General features: G+C 45.6%; 1 protein-coding gene across 2 annotated transcripts in view; it reads left to right on the forward strand.

Annotated features, from left to right (window-relative positions):
• The first annotated feature begins 13,318 nt into the window (after window positions 1-13,318).
• The window catches only part of PLPP1 (phospholipid phosphatase 1), a 70,694-nt gene continuing 64,599 nt past the window's right edge, over window positions 13,319-19,413 (forward strand). For both annotated transcript variants that reach the window (XM_049796217.1, XM_049796218.1), the window contains exon 1: window positions 13,319-13,649. In XM_049796217.1, the coding sequence (XP_049652174.1) occupies window positions 13,592-13,649 (58 nt within the window). In that variant the 5' untranslated portion in view covers window positions 13,319-13,591. The remainder of the gene's footprint in view (window positions 13,650-19,413) is intronic.

Here is a 19,413-nt window from a genome sequence, read left to right on the forward strand (position 1 = left end):
TAATGTGAGTACAGAACTCTGTATTTAATACGACTCATTAATATATCCCACAAGGTAGAGCATCCCTAATTATTTGTTGTGTTGCCAACTGCAATCTTAGGTTTGCATCTTGCAGTTATATAAATTAATTGTAGTTGTGAAGAAAAGCCATGTTTTTCAAGGCTGCAATGGCAATTTTTCCAGCTATTGTGTGCACAGGAATGTGTCTGCACACAACCAGAGATCTCCAGACATCAGTAAAGCTTATGGATCCTGTCAGCTGCAGAACCAGAAACTAAGCATTAGTGTAAAAGCCACCCGTGTCCTTCTTTCATCTTTCAGTAGGTCTGTTCTCAGCTTAGCCGTGTCTGATTTTGCAACTAAATTTTTAAGAGTGGTGTAGAAACATCACTGCAAAAAAGCAGACAATTGCATGAAATCTAGATTATTTGAGACAGGACTAAAACAGATTATAATCTGGTTCTCCTGGACTTCTTAGCACTAGGTTAAAAAATGTACCAGATTTAGGTTGCTCTTCATTACTGTGTCTAATTTTTACTGCCCTGCCATTCAGGGTAGGTTCTTGGAGGGAGACTTATATCCACAGGAGTAAGATTTGTGGAAACCATCATTGCTAAAAAATGAATTGTGATCTAGCCAGCAAGAATGCTGTAGAGAAGGAAGTGCTGTAGGAAGTGCTGTAGGCAGTTATACTCCTCAGTCTGAGCTGCAGGGACATGGCATGTCACTCTTCTCATTATAGCTAAGAAAAGCTGTTGCATTTTCCATACTTACATATAAAGTCCATTCAAGATGTACTTATCTGAGCTGTCCCTGGGATCCAGTACAAGATACTCTGCAAATCAGTACATCTCCACAAAAGACATCTGGACTTCTGCACTTAGAAAAGTGTTTTGAAGAAAATGTGTGAGTCTCAACAACTGTTTTCATCTCATTTTCCATTGCCTGAACTGTATCTTTACTGTCATCTGTGCTACTCTGCTGGTGATAAAAAGTTTCCAACCTTCAGGCAATATGAATATGTAAAGCATTCCAGCAGATGCAAATACCATCTTGCCTCAGTGCAAATCTACAAAGGTGGTTTTCCAGCATACATTAGGCAACACCTAACCTTTGAAAAATTCACTCTATTTCAGCAGACAAGTAATGTGCTCTGGGAAAAATTCAAACATGATTCCTTCAAGCCAGACCATCAATTCAATTAAATTGCCTTTAGGATTCAATTTCTTATTTGCAGATTTCCACATGCTATGAAACAGTCGCATTTGCAGAGGGCAAAAGGTTTACTAGAAAGGCACACAGAGCCTTGTGATGTCTTTTGTTCAAGGAAACCACCAGTACATTAAAAGGAAAGTAAAAAAAAAAAAAAACCAACACAAAAAAAACCCAAAGAAATGAGGCTTTTGCTATTCTTTTTTCATATTTGTGATGGCACCTGATGATTAGAGAAGGCCCCAAGTTTTTGACTGCAGTCTGTTTTCTTACTTTTTGCAATTTCAACAGATTTGGATATGATCATTTCAGTCCAAGCTCAATGCCGCTAATTCTTTATTATTACCCTTTCCTCTAGTTCATTTACAAGCTGCAGTGAATGTCTCTATAGAGACGTCAAGATTTCCCAAAGGCTGAAATGCCTCTCTTTAGCAGTAAGACCCAGAGTAGGAAAAAGAGGGAAACTGAGAGAAATCTCCATGGAGGATTACTCCAGGGCTTGTGGACTAGGCAAGTTACCTGGCTCCCTGGCATCAGTGAATCCCTTCATGACCGTATGGGTAAGGCTGGTACTTGTCATTCTCTCCACTTTACCTTCCTCCTCATCTCTCCCCATGGTTTCCCATGCCTCTAAGAGCTTGTCAAACACACAGTGCAGGGAGGAGGATCCACAGGAAAGGTCATGTAGCATTAAGACATAATATCACTGCATTAGGTACTGAAAGAAAGAGAAAACGTGTAGAGTAATGCTCCCTTCCACCTTCCTGTTATCCTTCCTCAACTTAGAGTCCAGCTGCCCAGAGCTAAATATTAATCCATCTGAAAATTGTTGTAACCAACTGGAAGGGCACAGAAATGTAGAAGGTAAGTTGCCCATCTTTATACATGGTCATCAGGTCAGATATTAATTAGACTCTGCCATCTGTAAGAGGATACTGATGATTACAAGGAATTGGGACATTTGTTTTACATCTGTAACGACAGAAGCTCCAGCAGCACAGTGGTCGCCTAACTCTGAATTGGGGCAGTGGTTCAATACTGACTCAGAGGGAAGTGTGCCAGCAGCACCACTGAATGTGCATTACATATAATACAGCAGGAAATTTGGACAGCAGCTTGTTATAACACTGTTTTGGAAATGCATGAGTCACTGTGTTTCTGGAATCTGAACCTTTCTCAGCATGTTTTTGTGCTAGATACCCTGTCATGTCGTTTGAGAAAGCCTGAAGGACCGATGCTGAGTTAGTTTGTCCAGGATCTTCATATCAGAATACCCTAATCCATCTCTGTCATCTTTCTTCCTGTTTCCAAAAAACCAGAATGCAACCCACTATTTTCTTCCATTGTGAAATATTATTTAAAACACTTTTGTAATCGACACTGATCTCCTTTATTAGAGCAACCCACAGAGCCTTTCACCTCAGCTGTTGTACTCACTGACTTCTCTGATGCTTTCAGATGAGGCTCCCCCACTTCTAACTCCTTCACACCACTGTACCTACAGTACTCCTTCACCATACTATTTCAAAATATTTCTTGCAAGACTAAACACTGACAACACTGATAAAATCACATGCGCTCTGCAGTAACTAAACATGCCAGCGGAGGCCTCTGCATTTTGTTTGCTTCTTTTCTCCTCTTCCAGCGCTGACAGTTGTCTCCAGAGCTGCACCCCTGCCTCTGCAGGCTTAGGATCCAGGTACCACTCTGAACTGAACTGATGGAAGAAGGTCCCTCCCTCTAACATATGTCATAAACAACACCTTGGCTTTTTTTCTACTTCTTACACTAAGATCTAGTGCTGAACTGAATTACAATTAAAATGGTTTTATTTAATCTGATAAATACAGGTATGCACATGTACATGCTCACACACTCCTTCATGAGACATTTAAATAGAGGTGTATTCTGAATTACCGAAGTGCAAGAAAAGTCAACAACGTGGTTGTGCTACGAGGAGGCTGCAGAGGAAAGGGAAGCTTCCCACCTTGCAAACAATTACATGTTTTGGATTGAGCATTTGAGCAAACAAGTCTCAGCAAAGATGAGTAAGATTAAAGAATGCACTTAGGAAGGGTGAGGGCTGAAGACTGATGGCTCCGTGACAGTGTCCATCCTAAGCCTGATTCACAGAGTCTTCTATGCCTAGCAGGCTTTTTAGATATCAGCACTTAGGCCTATTCACGATGTCTGTGACACAACCCTGCAGGCATCTGCAGTCATGCCTGGAGTCACAAGAGGGCTCAGAGCCTACCTCATGCCTGAGAGCAAGGGAGATGCAAAAAACTGGGGTTCTCCAGTCTTTGTCACCTGCTGATCCTGGTCAAGCAGGAATAGCCAAAGCATGCCTAAGTGTCCCTTGAAACACAGCCAGGAAGCAGATGGGTTATGTCCTGCCCGTGTCTGGCAGTAAAAGCATTCAGCTGGGAGATGGGAGATTTGGGAAGCTGAGTTCACCCTTCTTTTTCCATGACACATGTGGAGCAGACTGACAGGAAAAGCTACAGTCTCTCAGAGATCTTCCTTATCACCAGCCTTACAGAATAATTTCTCTCCGTTGTCTATAAATGTCATAAAGTGGGTTCTTTACCATACAGAGGTGATGTCTGATATTTAAACAGGTCTGGGTTGGTTTTTTTTTCATTTTATAAAACTAGTTATTTTTTTTTTAAACAAAGATAGTAAAAATGACTTGGTAGAAAGCAAATCATACCATGGACATATTTAGCAGATGTAATATTAAAATTGCATTGCATTATACACATGTCACTTTTTAACAGGATCTAACATGTTTTATAGTCCTGCCTTTATCTGCCTCTATTATGTCCTCTCTTTCCTCTGCTTATAGCTTCCCTCTTAGCTTTTATTCTGGAAGCAGAAAAACACAATGGTGAAACGCCACTCAGAATTTATGTCATCTATATTGATTGATGGTTACAAAATTTTTTTAAGACTGCAGGTAACTGGGCAATAAAAAGCATGTTCAGTCTTGGGTACCTCTGCCAACCTGCCTTGGCTGCTCTAATACAAGTTAATTTATCACACGCTTCACGGGCTCTTAAGCAAAACAAAGATCAGGTTCATGATAAATGACTGCTGTACATACCCTCTGCCAACTGCTGAGTCTGGGGTGGAATACTCCCCATTTGCCTATTTTTAGCAACTGCATGGCCCTTTTATGCCTCTTAATTGCTTTAGTCATGCAAAGTATGTAGGCGTTGAGCAGCTTTTGCCCTATTGATTTGTGCAAGGATCTATGATAAGGCTGCTCTGCTCTTGTATTTGTTTCCAGAAAACCAATGCCGCACAAGAAGGCTGTCACACTGGCTTTTTATACTTGCATGGACCTGCATCATTTGTGTGTGTGCTGTAAGATGCTGTTTATAGGAGGAACCATCCAATTGCTGATGTCCATGCACTGGTACCTTAATGGATCTTACCTGAAATAATTTGGGTTTGCATATGAAAGTTAGCAGCCCTGTTCATCCTAAGTATGGCTGAGCAAAACCTTCTATCTAAGCCTGATAACAGATTATTATTTGTGAATTTAATAATAATAATAGCGTTAGAGAAAGGAACAAACCAAATCTGTACCCTGAATTTATACCCATGACATTAGTATCTGAGTCCTTTGTCATTTCTGTGACACTTACCTTCACAGTATGTACCTTCAGTATAGCAGCGCTATCTTCCCCACCTGGCAGAAGGGAAGACACAGGGCATAAGGCGTACGTTAGCTCATGGCTTGCGAATATTCCCATTCAAGCCCAAGCTCCCTGAAAGCCCACACCACCTGTTTGTCAACTCACACTGACACAAGCCCACCTGTGGACCAGGAAGGGAAGCCTAACAACACTGCAATGCCCTTTGTGCCTGAAAACGAACCTCTCCCTCCCAGACACCACCACTTAACCCTATGGCATTGCACATTCAAGTCCTCACTCCTCCAACATGGCTAAAAAAATGTATGGACCTAGCTGGAGGGACATAAGCAATTCAACCAGGGCTCCCTGGAAATCTGAGGGAGTGTTCATACCTTAGCAACTACACTTTTCCTCACTTCTGGCTAATACAAAGCACAGCAAAGATCAGCATTATGTTATCCCCTGGTCTTGTATTGGGAGGGTGATAATTTGGGGGCATCACCCCAAGTTTGCTTTTTTTCACAGCATCTGTAGGTATGAATTTCTTCATCTGTAGGTATGAATTTCTTCATGTTTGTGTTCCCTTCTGAACAATTTCAAAGGCTGAAAAGTTAAAATAACAGAGTGGTTTTAGTGCACTGCACCACACATTGTTTCTATCATGTGAGAATTGCTTAACTGCGGTACACTTCAGCAGCACAATTTATTACAAACCTTGGAAGTAATTTCAGGAGCCCAAGGACCTCATGGACCTTGGACCAAGTTTCAGCAAACTGCTCAGAGGTGCAGTCACTAGGCAGATGTCTGGAAACGTGTTCTTGCACATTTATCTGCTAATGCAAACGTCCCAATGCAAGCATTAACACTCCAGAGCATTATGTGGATTTTAAACAATCCCTGGAAGAGTTGGGTCCCATAAAAGTTATTCTGACAGATGTAATCCTTCTCCGCTCCTTTGCCAAGCGTTTGCTCTGACTACAGGAGCCAGAGCACATCAAGCAAGACTCCTGCCTGCTTCCACTGCTTCTGGTGCTCCAGACACCACAATATCCCTGCCCAGCACTGACTTCACTCGTATTTTTATTGTTATTATTCTAGTTGGGAAAGAAGCAGCAATGTGGAAGGGAAAGATAAAACAGGAGATAAGAGGAAATTTTTATGCTTTCATCTGCACAGATGACTCATATGGGACAGGTTTATTCCTTGTTTCTCTCAGGATTAATGGCTCGAAAACAGCAGCAAAATTAAGGCTTTTTTTGCTCCTGTGGAAAAGAATACTTTCTTCCTTTCACCCTGCTCTGTGAGGTCTTTGAGGCAATGGCTGTGAGTGTGTACAGCACATAGCATAGTTGTTCCAATCCTACTGGGGCCTCTCAGTATTAGTGTAATAAAAGTAAATACCAAGTAGTCAGGGCTTAATTATAATCTGGACATTCTGTGCTCTGGCAATAGATTACAAGAGCCATTGACTTGTACCTTAAGGCACTGAATCTACTGTTGGCACGAGGGTGAATCCATGTAAAGGGACAAGACAGCAAAGTGAAATCCCATGTTTCCTGCTCAGCGTGTAGGACGCAAACTAAGAGGAAGTGATTTCAGTAACTGAACACTCTATACTGGAGCAGCTCCAACTGTGGCTTTTTATGTTCAACTCTGATGACTATTTCAAGGAGTCAAATACTATTTTATGGAAGATGGAGAGGCAAAAGCTTTCATTAGATAATGATTGTATTAAGACCCAAATCCTCATATAATTCTTTGAAGAGGAATTCTAAATAATTAATGTTGTAATTATCTGTTGATTTATTCTCCTCCACCCTTAATTTTGTTTTGAGCAGGAACTGACCCTGATCATGGTCTGAAGAGTAATTCAGAGATGCAAGAAATAAATGTGCTCCACAGTCAATACAGAAGTGGGTTTCTTTTTGCCTTACTTGATTCTCCCAGCTTGAGGGTTTTGGTGACATTTTGCCTATTGTTATTTCACTTTCAAAGGCCCCTCATAATTTATTTTTGTAGTTGCAATTATTTATGCGCTAGGCTATTGTAACTGCATTATATCAGTGCAAGGAGATGTGTCCAAGGTTGAATTTTATCCAATATATTTATAATGTCTTAAGAAAACAACAACAACAACAAAGAGCTATGAACTTGGGAATAAATTCCCTCGGATCTGTGGCACTGGAAAAAAAAATCACAAATTTGTGGAGCTCAAACAAAAGCAACATTGACGACTGTAACAGCATAATACTGCTACTAACAATGCTGCAAAAGGCCCGCTGCAGACATATTTCCATAGCCATTCTGGTTATATTAGCTTGGCCGCAGCTTCAGAGTGTAGTTTTGGATGAATATGACTTATGAGTATTACACTAGCGTCTGGAGGCCCAACTCACAGTGTTAGGAAACGTACGTGATAAGGGACCATTGCCGTTCTGCAGACGTTTCAACGTAAATGAGGAGGACATGTGGAACTGAAGGGGCAGCAGTCAGGCGGTTCATCCACCTAGCAGCAGCGTAAGAATTGGGCCAGAAGAAAACCTTAGGTCTACTTCTCACCGGGTCTCTGCTCCTGTCTGCTCCCATGCCGTACTTCTAGGGCTACTTCTACAGGTAGCCAAGCCACCCTGAAGTGGTACAGGACTGGGAGCTCCTGCCTCGCAATGGTTTCGGAATAGATTGCTGCCTGTTTAAAGTACAGTGTCAGGGGTGGGACTCTTGCTGCCAAGGAGGGACCAGCAGCAGGAGCAGACACTTACAGCTGCTGCACTCTGGAGGCACAGCTTTGATCAGCCAGTGAAGCACGTGGAGATGTACCTGGAAGAGGTGAAGTGACACACATTTTCCTTCAAGCTTATCTTCTTCTGCCTGTTGAAGTGGATATCCAAATGCATACGGAACCGGGCACAGGAGGCCGAGTTACTGCTTTAGGTCTGTGATGGGTCAGAACTGGGTGCTTTTGCTGTATCATTGGCAACTGGTTTACCCTGTTGAAGTTCATCTCTTGAGATTCCTACTGCTGCCAGAGTTACCTCTGTTTTGCTAGCTGGTTTGACTGGAAAGCATGACAAAGAAGGGAAAAAGAGAGAGGGGAGATCAGAAGCCAGAGGGCACAAATCTTTGTAGGCCGTAAATCACTCCAACTTGCAATAATCATAAGACTTTTTTAATAAGAAAAGTGCCATGAACGTTTCGTGAGTGCCCTTGAGACATTCTTTCTTTCAGAATCTATTATTGCTTCAGAGCAATATCTGTAATTGAAACAAATAATAAAATCCAATAAAGAGCAAACAGGGACAGTTTATTAGCCTTAAGGCCCACTGGTAGAGCATAGCTGATGGCCACACAGCTGCATTTTCTTCCTGTCAGAACAGAACGGCTGCATGCAAAATTGCCATGGGGAATGCTCCCTGGCCCGCACTAGTTAGTTCTGAACACCACCATTTGTGAGCCAACACGTTAAGTAGTACGGACAATCGTGTGCCAGTACCTGTTCTGTGTGCGCTGGCCCCACTTAATTAACTTGTGTAGACGTAGCCTGAAGTGATTTTTTCTAGAATATACTATATGATTTTCTAAGGCTGTATGATACATGCTATTAAATATATATAAACAAAGCTATGCACTTGGGTTTTAATGCATTTTCATTCATTACATGGACATGACTATTAAATTTATGTTATTATGCCGTTTGGTGATGTCTGCTTGATTCTTTATTTCTGTGGCTAATGTAGAAATAATCTGTCTTTTCTACTAGAACAGGCCTCATCGCTCTGGCAGAAATGCTCTTGTAACTTTGACGTAAAACTGGGGGAGCAGAACCCTTCCATGGATCTGAACTTGCCATAGGTGACGATCTCAAGTCAATCTGACAGCAGGAGCTTTTTGGTGCATAGACAACACAGTTCAATAGCAATGTGGGGGTGAAGTACCCAAACAAGTCTCAACTGTATTTAAAGGGAAAATGATTGAAGGAGAGAAGACAGGAAACTCCTCATGCTTTGTTTATTAGAAATATAAATGTTCTTTATTGCTCACTGCTCCCTTATTAAAAACCAAACAAACATGAGACATAGGAGCAAAAGACTGAAAACAACTGAAAGGCCAGACCAAACAAAAGAAGTGATATGAGGCTAGGATAATTTGGTGGAATCTAAATTCTGCTTCCTGAAACATTCTGTGCAAGGGATGTCAACTGACTTCAGAGGTCCAGGTCTCAACACTACCTGCAGGAGAACATGTCATTTTGCAAGGGGCAAATCCTATGCCCTGGACAAATGATGTAAGAGAAATTCAGGAGGGCTATCTTGGCAGACTTTCATCCTTGGTCCTCTTTGGTAGGTCTTACTGCATAAGAGGGATTTTGGCAGATGAATTCTAAATAACTGGAGTCCGAATCTGACAAAACGTTACAAACAAGTCTGAACTATTTCACTTATGCTAACTATTACTAATGTATTTTGTGGTGTTACACTATGGCCATTGACTGGCTCTGAACATACGAAGAGCTGATTCAGATCAAATCCATCCAACCCAATACCATGCAACATTGCCCAGCAGCAGATGTTTAGAGGCGTTTAACAAACAGCCCCTGTGGAATGACTCTTCCCTGGCAGATCTTTCTAACTGTGAGAAATCAGCAGTTCTGCTATTTCTTGAACTACAAGGATCCACTGTTTAACAGTGGACCTATCCCCTATGAATTTACCTAGTGCCTTTTGGCTCCTTTGTAATTTTGTGCTCCACAGCAACCTGAGCCAATGAATTCCACAGTATTCGCATGTAAAGAAGGAGTCCTGTTGTCTGATATCTTACATAGGTTCTCCCTAGTTCTTATCTGATACTAAGTAGTGAATGCTTGTTACACATTTAACCTTCTCCACACCTTTCATGGTTTTATAGATCTGTACTTTATATGTAAAGCCTTTTCCTCTCCCACCATTCCCTTTCCATGTTGAAAAAATCCTCTTCCACTTCTGTTTCTCTTACATTGAAGCTGTTGTATACAAGTTCTAAAAATCTTGTTTGCCTTGCTTTGAGCTTTCTCTGCTTCTACTTAGCCATTTTGTTGTGGGATTGCCACAGGAACGCGTCATAATGATATTTGACAGATTGCTCTCGACGTCTTTCCTAACAGCATTCCCAGTGCTCTGGTCGGCATGGTGATCTCTCCTCTGAGCACCCAGAGGATGGCTTCCCAGAACCATCCACCCTGACCCTCTCATCCCTTTCCTGAGTAGTAACAGCTCATTCAGAGCTATTGACTCCCACCCCAGATCAGCCGACAGAGAAACAAGCCTGGGAAAGTCCCATCATTTACTACAGCTGCTGATGTATATGAATGTTAATTGCAGTTAAGAGTCCTGCTGGGTCAGTACTAATTAATTGTCATACAAATACCACTTCAGACTGACGATAAACTTCCTGAGAGTTTAATCTTAGTACACACAAAACTCTTAAGGAGGGTGGGCAAAACACTGAAGATCGTGATTTCTAGAAGAATCAGAAGAAAACAAAGAAATTAACAGGGCTTTATCTTGGTCTTGGTGTTCTCTGCTGCTCACTGCTCTCAATTAAACAACAACAGCAAAAAAGATACAATTAAAAAAAAAAAAAAAAAGAAAATTACCAAATAACCATACCAAACAAGAGAATAAGTGAGAGGGGAAGATATTTAGGAGAGTCTACCTTCTAGAGAGTAATACTAGACTACTTTAAAATGTAAATTTAATGAAGGGATAAAATACAGCTTAGGAGCTTCGTCTGTTGCCTTTGTTTTACTTGGGTCTGGGTTCAAAAGTGTTCTTTAGCATAGACCCTGTGAAGCATACGAGTAGATCTTTCTTGGCATCACTGGGTCAACATGGTGGTTAAGAATGGTGGACATCTGAGCACCTTGCTGCAAGGGAGGGATACCAAGCAAAGCCTAGACAGGAAAAATACCACAACGTCAGAAGATACTACAAAACTCTCACAGTACCAGGAGAAAATGAAATTTAGAAGCTCTGATATTTGTGCTGTATACTTAAAAAAACCCCAAACCTCCAACTGATGCTGAACATGATTTCTATTTCTGTTTATAATTGAACATCCTCCAACTCCTCAGGAACATACTGCTTCAGATGACCGATCAAGCACCATCAGTTTGCCATTTCTGCTGCCCTGGGCATTGCTGCTGCCCAGATACTATGTTATTTGTTAAAGGTGCTTAAGCATGCAGGGGTTTTTATTCCTCTCTTCAGTTTTACGCCAAAATATCCTTTTTGTGTGAAATAACAACATATCTGAAGATGCAGTACTCATCCTAACACAGCCCTGGAGTAATGTAGGGTTTTGCTACCCTGAAGAGTAATTCAGGCTGAAAGTGCTTGGGTTGGCATGCTTCCATGGTTAATCCTTGCCTGCCTATGAAGGCCTCCTGAGCGCCTAGAACAGCGCAGCGCTAACCTAATCCCTCAAACCGTGCTCAGCGGGGGGTTTCCAAGACATTGCAAGCCTAGTGGTGGGAACAGGGTTGCAACAGCGAGGCTCATATTCCTTGTGCAATGGAAAGTTGGGAGAGGAACCGGGTGACTGCTTGCTTTCCCGAATTCTGGCAGAAGATTGCAGAGATGCCTGTTCCCTCAGGCGAGCTACATCTCAGGGGTGAAACAGAGATGTAGAAACTGCAAGACAATAAAGCGTGATTAATTCCTCTCGTTGGTGAATGCTGTGCTGCTGCAGCCCAATTTCCAGGTGTTTTTAAGTGTAATCACTATCTTGCTTACATTCTTCTGGGAAGACATCCATTTAAATTAGCGCAATCTCTTCGGTCTCTAATTTACTTGCAGAGGGGTGTGGATCAGGAGAGCAGTTTGCTGTTTAGCCCAAACAAGATTAACGTGATGCTTTTGGGTTGAAGAAAGCAATTATGTCAATTGTGTGTGGAATGTTTGCATTGCTTGTCTTCTGTTTTTTCTAACCATCTTGCAATTTTGGGCATGTTATCTACTCCTGATTTAAGACCTTGTGAACAATCCCCTGCTTTGTGAGGAGCCGAGCTAGATTGCACACTTTTCTTTCAGCAGCAGTTCTGACAAAGATAAGCCCAGTTTTTGTCATTGCCAGGTCTTGCTCCATTTTTTTCCATTACCTTCTGCATTTTAAGACAACACTGGAGTTTCTACCTCCACGAGACCATCCCAGAATACTTGCAAAGGAAAATGTGCTCAGTAAATGACGCTACACTGGCAGAAATCAAGGGTCGTTTTAAATTTCCAGACCTGACCATTTTGATCTGTAGCTGGGACACTTCACAGGCGTTGAGATGAAATCGTGAACTCCTGTACAGGCTGCTACCTAGAGCTTCTTTATATATTCTGTATGGAAGTGCTTTACGTACCTTTTTAGGCGGCACGGTTGAATTGAAGACACGGCATATTTAGCGAGGGACTTCCACCTCAAGAACTTGTTTCCCTTGTTGATCTGCCAAACCTGTTATTCAGCCTTCAGGATATAATACAAAGTGAAGCTGTTTACAGAATTAGAGGGTGGACTTCACGAGAAATCACAGAAAAGTTTATGCCTGATGCTGAGAGTGTGCGAAGCGCCGCTCATCCAACCTGGAATTACCTAGAACAAAACACAGATGTGCTCAGCGGCGTGAGCGATAAGTTTGTGCCCAACAGCACGAACAACACTGGTGAATAGCGTCTGTTTTGCGGTAAACGCTGTTAAAATAAAAATGTGGTTATGCAGAAAACATTTCTTTCGTGTTGGTCACTATTTTCTTTCCAAAGAAAAGCTTTTAACAAGGAAAAAGATTGTTTTGGGTTGGGCTGAGACTCAACTGCTCCGCTCTTTTGCAATTTTCCAGCACTCTTCCAGACGTGGAAACAGCTTTTCCCTTGTCAGAAAACAAAAACCAAAAGCAGCCCCCGTGTTTGCAGCGCAGGACCCCCCCTCCTCCCAGAGCAGGCTGGGGTCCCCGTGTCCGGCCGGGGCCGGGCGCCACCGACACCCCTCCCGGGCGTTTGTCACCCTGGCATCGCTCGGGCAGGCCACGCTCCCCCGCCACGGCCCCTACTGCCTGGGGCCGGGCAGGCAGGTGAAGGCGGAGCCCGGGCGACGGCCGCGGCCGCGGCCCCACGACCACAAGGGGCCGGGGGGGGGGGGGGGGGGGGGGGCCGAGTCGCGCCGAGGGGCGGTCGGCGGCCGAAGGGAGGGCCGCCATCGCCTCAGGCGGGGCGGGGCGGGGCGGGGCGGTGGGCGGGCCGCGCCCGCCCCTCCCAGCCCAGGGCGCCCGCTGGCACGGCAGGGCTCGCGCGGCGGGGGGCGGGGCGGGAGGCGGGCCGCGGCGCGATTGGTCGGCACCGGCTTGCCGTTGAAGCGCGGCCGCCGGGTGGGGCGTCACGGCGGCGGCAGGTCGGGGCGGGCGGAGGCGCCGCCGCCGCCGCCAGCCCGCCCTGCCCTCCCCTCCCTCCCTCCCTCCCTCCCTCCCTCCCTCCCCCCCGAGCCCCCGCCCGCCCGCCTTAAAGCCCCGGTGGGCGCCGCAGCGGTGGCAGTAGCGCAGTGCGGGAGACGGTTGCGGCGGTGCCGGGATCGCGGAGGGGCGGGCGCCATTGACTCGCAGCGCAGCGCCTGGCGGCGGCTGAGCCCCTCCCTGCCGCCTCCGCTCCGCTCCCGCCCCTCGGGCCGAGGCTGTCACCGCGCCGCGCGAGGCGCCGCCGCCGCGCCTGACGCCGGGCGCTGCCAGCATGTTTGACAGGACGCGGCTGCCCTTCGTGGCGCTGGACGTGGTCTGCGTGGTGCTGGGTAGGTCGGCGGGTCGGGGTCGGGGTCGGGGGGGGGGGGGGGGGACGCGGGACGGGACGCACGGGGGACGAGGGGATCCGTCCCCGGGGCGCCGCGCTCCGCCCCCCTTCCCCGCACGGCACCGGGCTAATCGCATGCTGGCCTCCCCCTCCCCGCGGCGCCAGGCACCACCCCGGAGCGGGTCTTCCTCCAGCCTGTGCGCCTTCGCTGTGCCTGTCTGTCGCTTCCCCCGCTGCCTGCCGTCCCCTCGCTCCCCTCCCTCTCTGTCTCTCTCTCGCCTTCCCTTCGCCGCCGCCGCCGCCCCCGGCGCCTCTCCCGCCCCTCGCCCGGAGGAGTCTGGTCGCTGCCGCCCGGGGGCCGCGGGCTGGGAAGGGAAGAGGTCTGGCGGGAGGGAGCCGCTGCCGCTTACCCGCTGGCATCTGGAACTCCCTCTTCTCTGTGATGTCCTTGCTCCTCCTTCCCTAGCCCCTTCTGTCGGCTGTAATCCGGTTGTGGCAAGAGCCTGTGCCCGGAGAGGTGGGTGTCCGCAGCCCGGGCTGCGTGCGTTGCCCTTGGTGGCCGGGGGGCTGGCTGCCCTGAAGGGGGCCGGCGTGGCGGGCGGCACCCTTCACCCCAGCGCCCGGCCGGCGGGGGAGAGGTTGGCTTGTCAGGTCCCGGTTGTGCGCGGCCTCGGCGGAACCGATCGATGCTCCGGGCGGAGGCTGAAAGCGAAGCGGCGGACTTTCCTACGAGGAGGTGCTGCCGGCGGCCTGAGGGACGGGCCCCTGCAGGGGCCGGAGCCCGGCGGCGTCGCCCCGGCGCGGCGGTGGCCGCGCGTGGAAGCCCGACAGCCGCAGCCGGCGAGCGGGCCGCCGCACCGCGAACGCCTGCCGCGGGTGGCCCAGGGCTTGGCACCCTCCCGCTGCCTCCGTCTTCAGTTTCGGTCCCGAGCCCTGCTGAAACTGCACCGTCTCCTGTCGGTTTGCGCGAACTGTCTCCTCCTGCGTGGCGACGCGAGGCAGAGAGTAACGGTGTTAGTTATCGCCAGCGAAGGGGAGCAAAGGGCTGCGGCTCCCCCGGACCTCTGGCTGTGGAGAGGCTGGGAAGCACCTTCCGTTGCCTGCAGCTGCGCTTCTGGGTCAGCCTTAGGAAGTGTTAGTCTTGGGGGTTTGCTTCTTCATCAAATGAGAGCAGCGCTTCGGGAATTAATCTAGGCGCTTTCTCGTCGTGTTCGGTGGGTGGTGTTCAGTCAGGCAGGTCTGGCTCATAAAGTCCCTCTTGGCTGAAGATGGCTCTGACATCAGTATGAACATAACGAGCAACGTTTTGTCTTGCCGGATGCTTCAAATAGCAACGGTACCTGTCGCGAAATGGCACCAAAGAACACAGTTACGGTGAACGATGCATTGCTCTGAGTAAATGTCACATGAGAGGGAGCTTTTGGAGGATGACAGTGGGATCCATGTAGTCCAGCAGGAGCAATCTTTATTCAGATCAGAAGTTTTACAATGCCGTGCTGTGGCAAGGCTTAAATTTCCATGCTGTCTTTATGGCCAGTAAAGGAGTTTTGTCTGTCTTGATAATTGTCATTACAAAATCTTTATAATCGGGCAAAAGTTTGCACTGCGCATATACGTTGGTCTGTTTGAAGCGTATGTGCATATCCTAACTAATCTTGAGTAATCAAGGAAAACAAAATATATTAAAATTAAGACTCTAGGAGGCATATGACTTGAGCGTTTTCCAGCCAAAAGAATGAGGCGTTCTCCCTGCTCCTGTGCCAAGTTACTACCTGGGGAGTAGATTCTTGACCTTGCCCTGCAGTGTAATACCAATTTAGGCATCTTCCCCTGCCCCCATATAGCATTTGGATCACAGATGCCCTAACCTGATGCCTCAGTGTGCTGGAGGGTTGACAGGCTTTATTTTCCCTTGGGCTTGTTTACTTCCTGCTGGGGGGGGGGGGGGGGGGGGAGGAGATGCAGGCAATGCATAACATGAAGTCTCTTGACACCTGCAACTTTAAAAACATTGAGTTACAGTGAAACTCTAGGTGAGACAAAAACAGGTAGGAATGGGAAAGATACTGGATATAGGAGCGAATTCTCTCCCTCTTCTCCCTGGCTCCCATGTGATTGAGACAGGCCCTTAGAAGAACACAGGTCTTAAGCCTCTCTGTCTATTGGGGGAATCTGTTTTGATTTTTTTTTTTTTTTTTTTTTTTTTTTTTTTACTGTAAGAAGAATAGTTCCTGTTGATTGTGGACTTTGATTCTAACTCTTAACTTTTTCCCTGCCCTCCCCCCCAATGTGCACTTTGATATCCACTCAAATGACCAAGGTAGCTGCCCAGATAAAGTGACTTGCAGGTATTGATAAGCTGATAACCTAGTTATCTATCTCCACTAAAGAGACCATGAAACCTTCAAGGGAAAACTTCTTTATCTGTGTCATACTGAAAGTTTAAAACTGTGTAGACCAGCTTCAGTTGAGGACTGAACTCTCAGTCTTGGTGTGGTAGCCCATTCTACCAGAAAAAGGGCTACCAGTAGCATACTCATGATCCCCAAGGTAACTCTTGCAGTCCCTTGATACAGAGCTTGCCTTTTTGCTCTTCCTTCTCCTGCCTGCACCTTCCCCATAGTAAGTGAAGATGCAGGAGAAAAATTAATTTCATTGTCTCAGCAGTGTTGGACAGAAAAAAACCCTTAAGGATATCACTTCAAGTTATGGTGACCTGACTTATCCGTGAGCTCACCGCAGTGGAAGCAGATGACTCTGACTCTGTATGTCTGTGACTTACTTGCCCCTGCTTTAGTCAAACCGTTCTTTGCGCGGGTTCAGCTCTTCTAACATAAGTTTTCCTTCCAAAAGGAGGGAAAAAAGAGCTTTACTGTGATTTTTGGTGATTTAAATGGGTTTATTGAAAGGTCTGACAAGTGCCCAAGATGGAGCAGAGGTAAGAGGCTAAGAAAGAGATCAAGAAAGAGCAGGTGGCACAGGAGGGAGCAACATCTCCCCCTTTATGTGGCATTAAGCTGTTAGAGCAGTTTGGTTGCCTGAAACTTAAGTCTAAGGTTGCTTTTAATTGGCCTTAAGGAAATACCCTACCTCATCCATCTTTCTACCCAGTGAGACAGAAAGAATTCAGGGAAAGCAGTCTTTGGTGCCCTGAGAAAATAAATTAAAACACTTCCTCTTATCAGGATAATTATTTCCTTCTAAATTATACTTGTGTTTCAGCATTAAACTAGTTTCACATCCTGTAATCTAAAAAAAGGAAAAGCTGCAGATTTCTGCAGTATCTGTCCTTAAATAGTGGGATGAGGCTGTATCTGCATTCTGTGAGTGTGTGCTGATCTGCAGTGCTGGGTGTGTGCGTGCTGCATGTCCGTATGCAGCTCTGCAGTGCTGCAGGCAACAGCTCCCTTACTCTGTGCGGCACAGTAGACAGTCGTCTACTTCTTCCGTCGCTGGAAAGCAGAAATGGCCTGGACTTCAGGACATACTTTTGTTACTTGTCCCTCCTTGTTTTTCTGACGGGAGAGACATTTTATATAGCGTGGCACAGATGTGTAAATGAAATTACATTTCTAGATAGCAGTAAAACTATTTTTCACTGACACTGAGACTTCATTCTTATGGTTTATTACACTTTCAATTTGTCATGCAAAACATAACAGCTTATTAGAATAACTTAATCAGCTTGTGACTGATGTCTTCATTAGGCACTATATGTACACTCTGTGCTGCTCTTACAGGTCTATTGTTTGACTGCAAATCAGGCTCCTTCATTAAGGCAGCTAAACAACACTTAAAGAACAAAGTTGGGAGACCCATGGTAATATTACTGTAATCGGTGGAAGAACTACTAAATACATTTACCTTAAACAAAATTCTCGCTAAGACTGAGTCAGATTTAAAGTAAGCTCTGCAGAGGCGACTGGAGCAGTAAGGAAAAAATTCTTTGTGATGCTAGACTCTAGGACAACTCACACCTGGTCTGTGCTTGTTGCAATTCTTGCCTAACTTGAGTGCAGGGATGCAATACAACAGAACTGTGTTTCTTTAGTCCCTTGCCTGACTATGCAATCACTGACAAGCTATTGTAAGTAATTAGGGAGTGTACTTATCAATAGGTGATTGCTGGTGTAATGCAATAATATGTACAATCTAAGATGAGGAAAAATTGTGTCTTTTAAAGAATTTGGCCCTTCAGTGTTCTGATCCACTCTTCTGCAATATCTTGGAAATAGTAAAGAATTACTCAGTTATATTTAAAAATGCTGTGGAATCTAGTTATGTTCGGTGTATGTGTAGGGATTTTTTTCTTTTCTTTTTTTCCCCCTCCTCTCCGTGTCCGACCCTGTGCTGGTTCAAGAAGCCAACTGAAAAGTTCCCTGCCGCCCAGCCATTCTCTAGCAGTGGGGCTATCTGCTACTTGGGTGTTGAGGCACCCTGAGCTACAAGCCGTACCCATGCAAAAAAGAAGGTTGATAGGTGGCTGGTGGGGGGGGAAGGTGAGACTGGCAGTCTTACTTACCTTTTTTTGTCCTGAAACTACTTCTGAGTAAGGAAAGGAGAATTCTAGTCTTCCAAACAGAAGAACACGTGAACTTAACCCAGAAATACTAAATGCTTGCATCGCTTTAAGCTTACTACTTAAGGACTGCTGGAATGCTGTTACAGGGCAATACGCTAAACAGCAGGTGCATGTGTATAGGACAGGTGAATTTGCTTTTGCAGAATGTGACCTGGGAGAGTAAGATGGCTGGACCACTCTGCACACCCTGTACAATGTTTTTGCTTTAGGTGCCATTCTTTGCTTTTGGGAGTGTTTACTCTTGCTTCACTGAAGGCAGCCATATGATATTGCTGTTCAGTCAAGGAAGGCCTCCTATGTGGGTTAGCACTTCCCCATTGCCCTAGTTCAAATAAAACCTCCTCCGCTATTACTTGTGACTTACTGACAGATGTGTCACCACACCATCCTTATTTTCCACCTCATGTGGATGCTAAATCTTTTTTCTAGTGCATGAATACATTGTTAAGCTGTAACAGGTTCATGTGAAAGAGCAGCTTGTCTTCAAATGACAGTGTCCACCAGGTAACATGAGATGATACTCATTAAGTTGATTTCTCAATTTGAAGCATGGTTGTCATGTAAAACAGGGAAAAATCTTCCCTCTCCTACTGTGCTTTCTCAAACACATGAGACTGAATACTTTGGTTGTGCCATTGTCCCTTGTTAAAGTTCTTGGCAACAGTCACTTTTTATTTTCCCCTACATAAAGAAAGATGCTCTACCCAGAGGCTCTCTCTATCTTGCTAGGAAGCCTACAGAAGACCCTCAGGTTAGAACTCAACTAGTTAATGAACACTATTCAAAGTCAGCAATCTGGTTCTTGCTCTGCCAGGTATTGCTGTTAAAGTGTATCTCGTACTCTGGCTAACCCCTGCCTCAAAAAAAGAAGTTCTCGCACTTGCTTTTTAAAGCAATGGGTAAATCCCAGTTCACTTTCCAGTGCCTTAACAAGAGCCAAATCTTGAACTCGGCACTGTTCTCTTTCCTCTTGGCATAAGAGGAAGATGCTTGTCGGCAGCGAGGTAGGTTCCTTGCCAGCTGCTTGAGTCCTGGTGACTTTTTAACCTTAAACAGGCAGAAGGGCTCTTGCAGCATGCTTACGTGAAGGTGGTGACCTTTGCTTAAGGGAATGGGAGGGAAGGGGCTTCTGACATATTTTCTGTAGAAAATGAAGTACCACACTATGGCTAAAGGATAAAAT

Source organism: Accipiter gentilis, chromosome Z, assembly GCF_929443795.1.
Source record: "Accipiter gentilis chromosome Z, bAccGen1.1, whole genome shotgun sequence".
In the NCBI taxonomy this organism is placed as follows: domain Eukaryota; kingdom Metazoa; phylum Chordata; class Aves; order Accipitriformes; family Accipitridae; genus Astur; species Astur gentilis.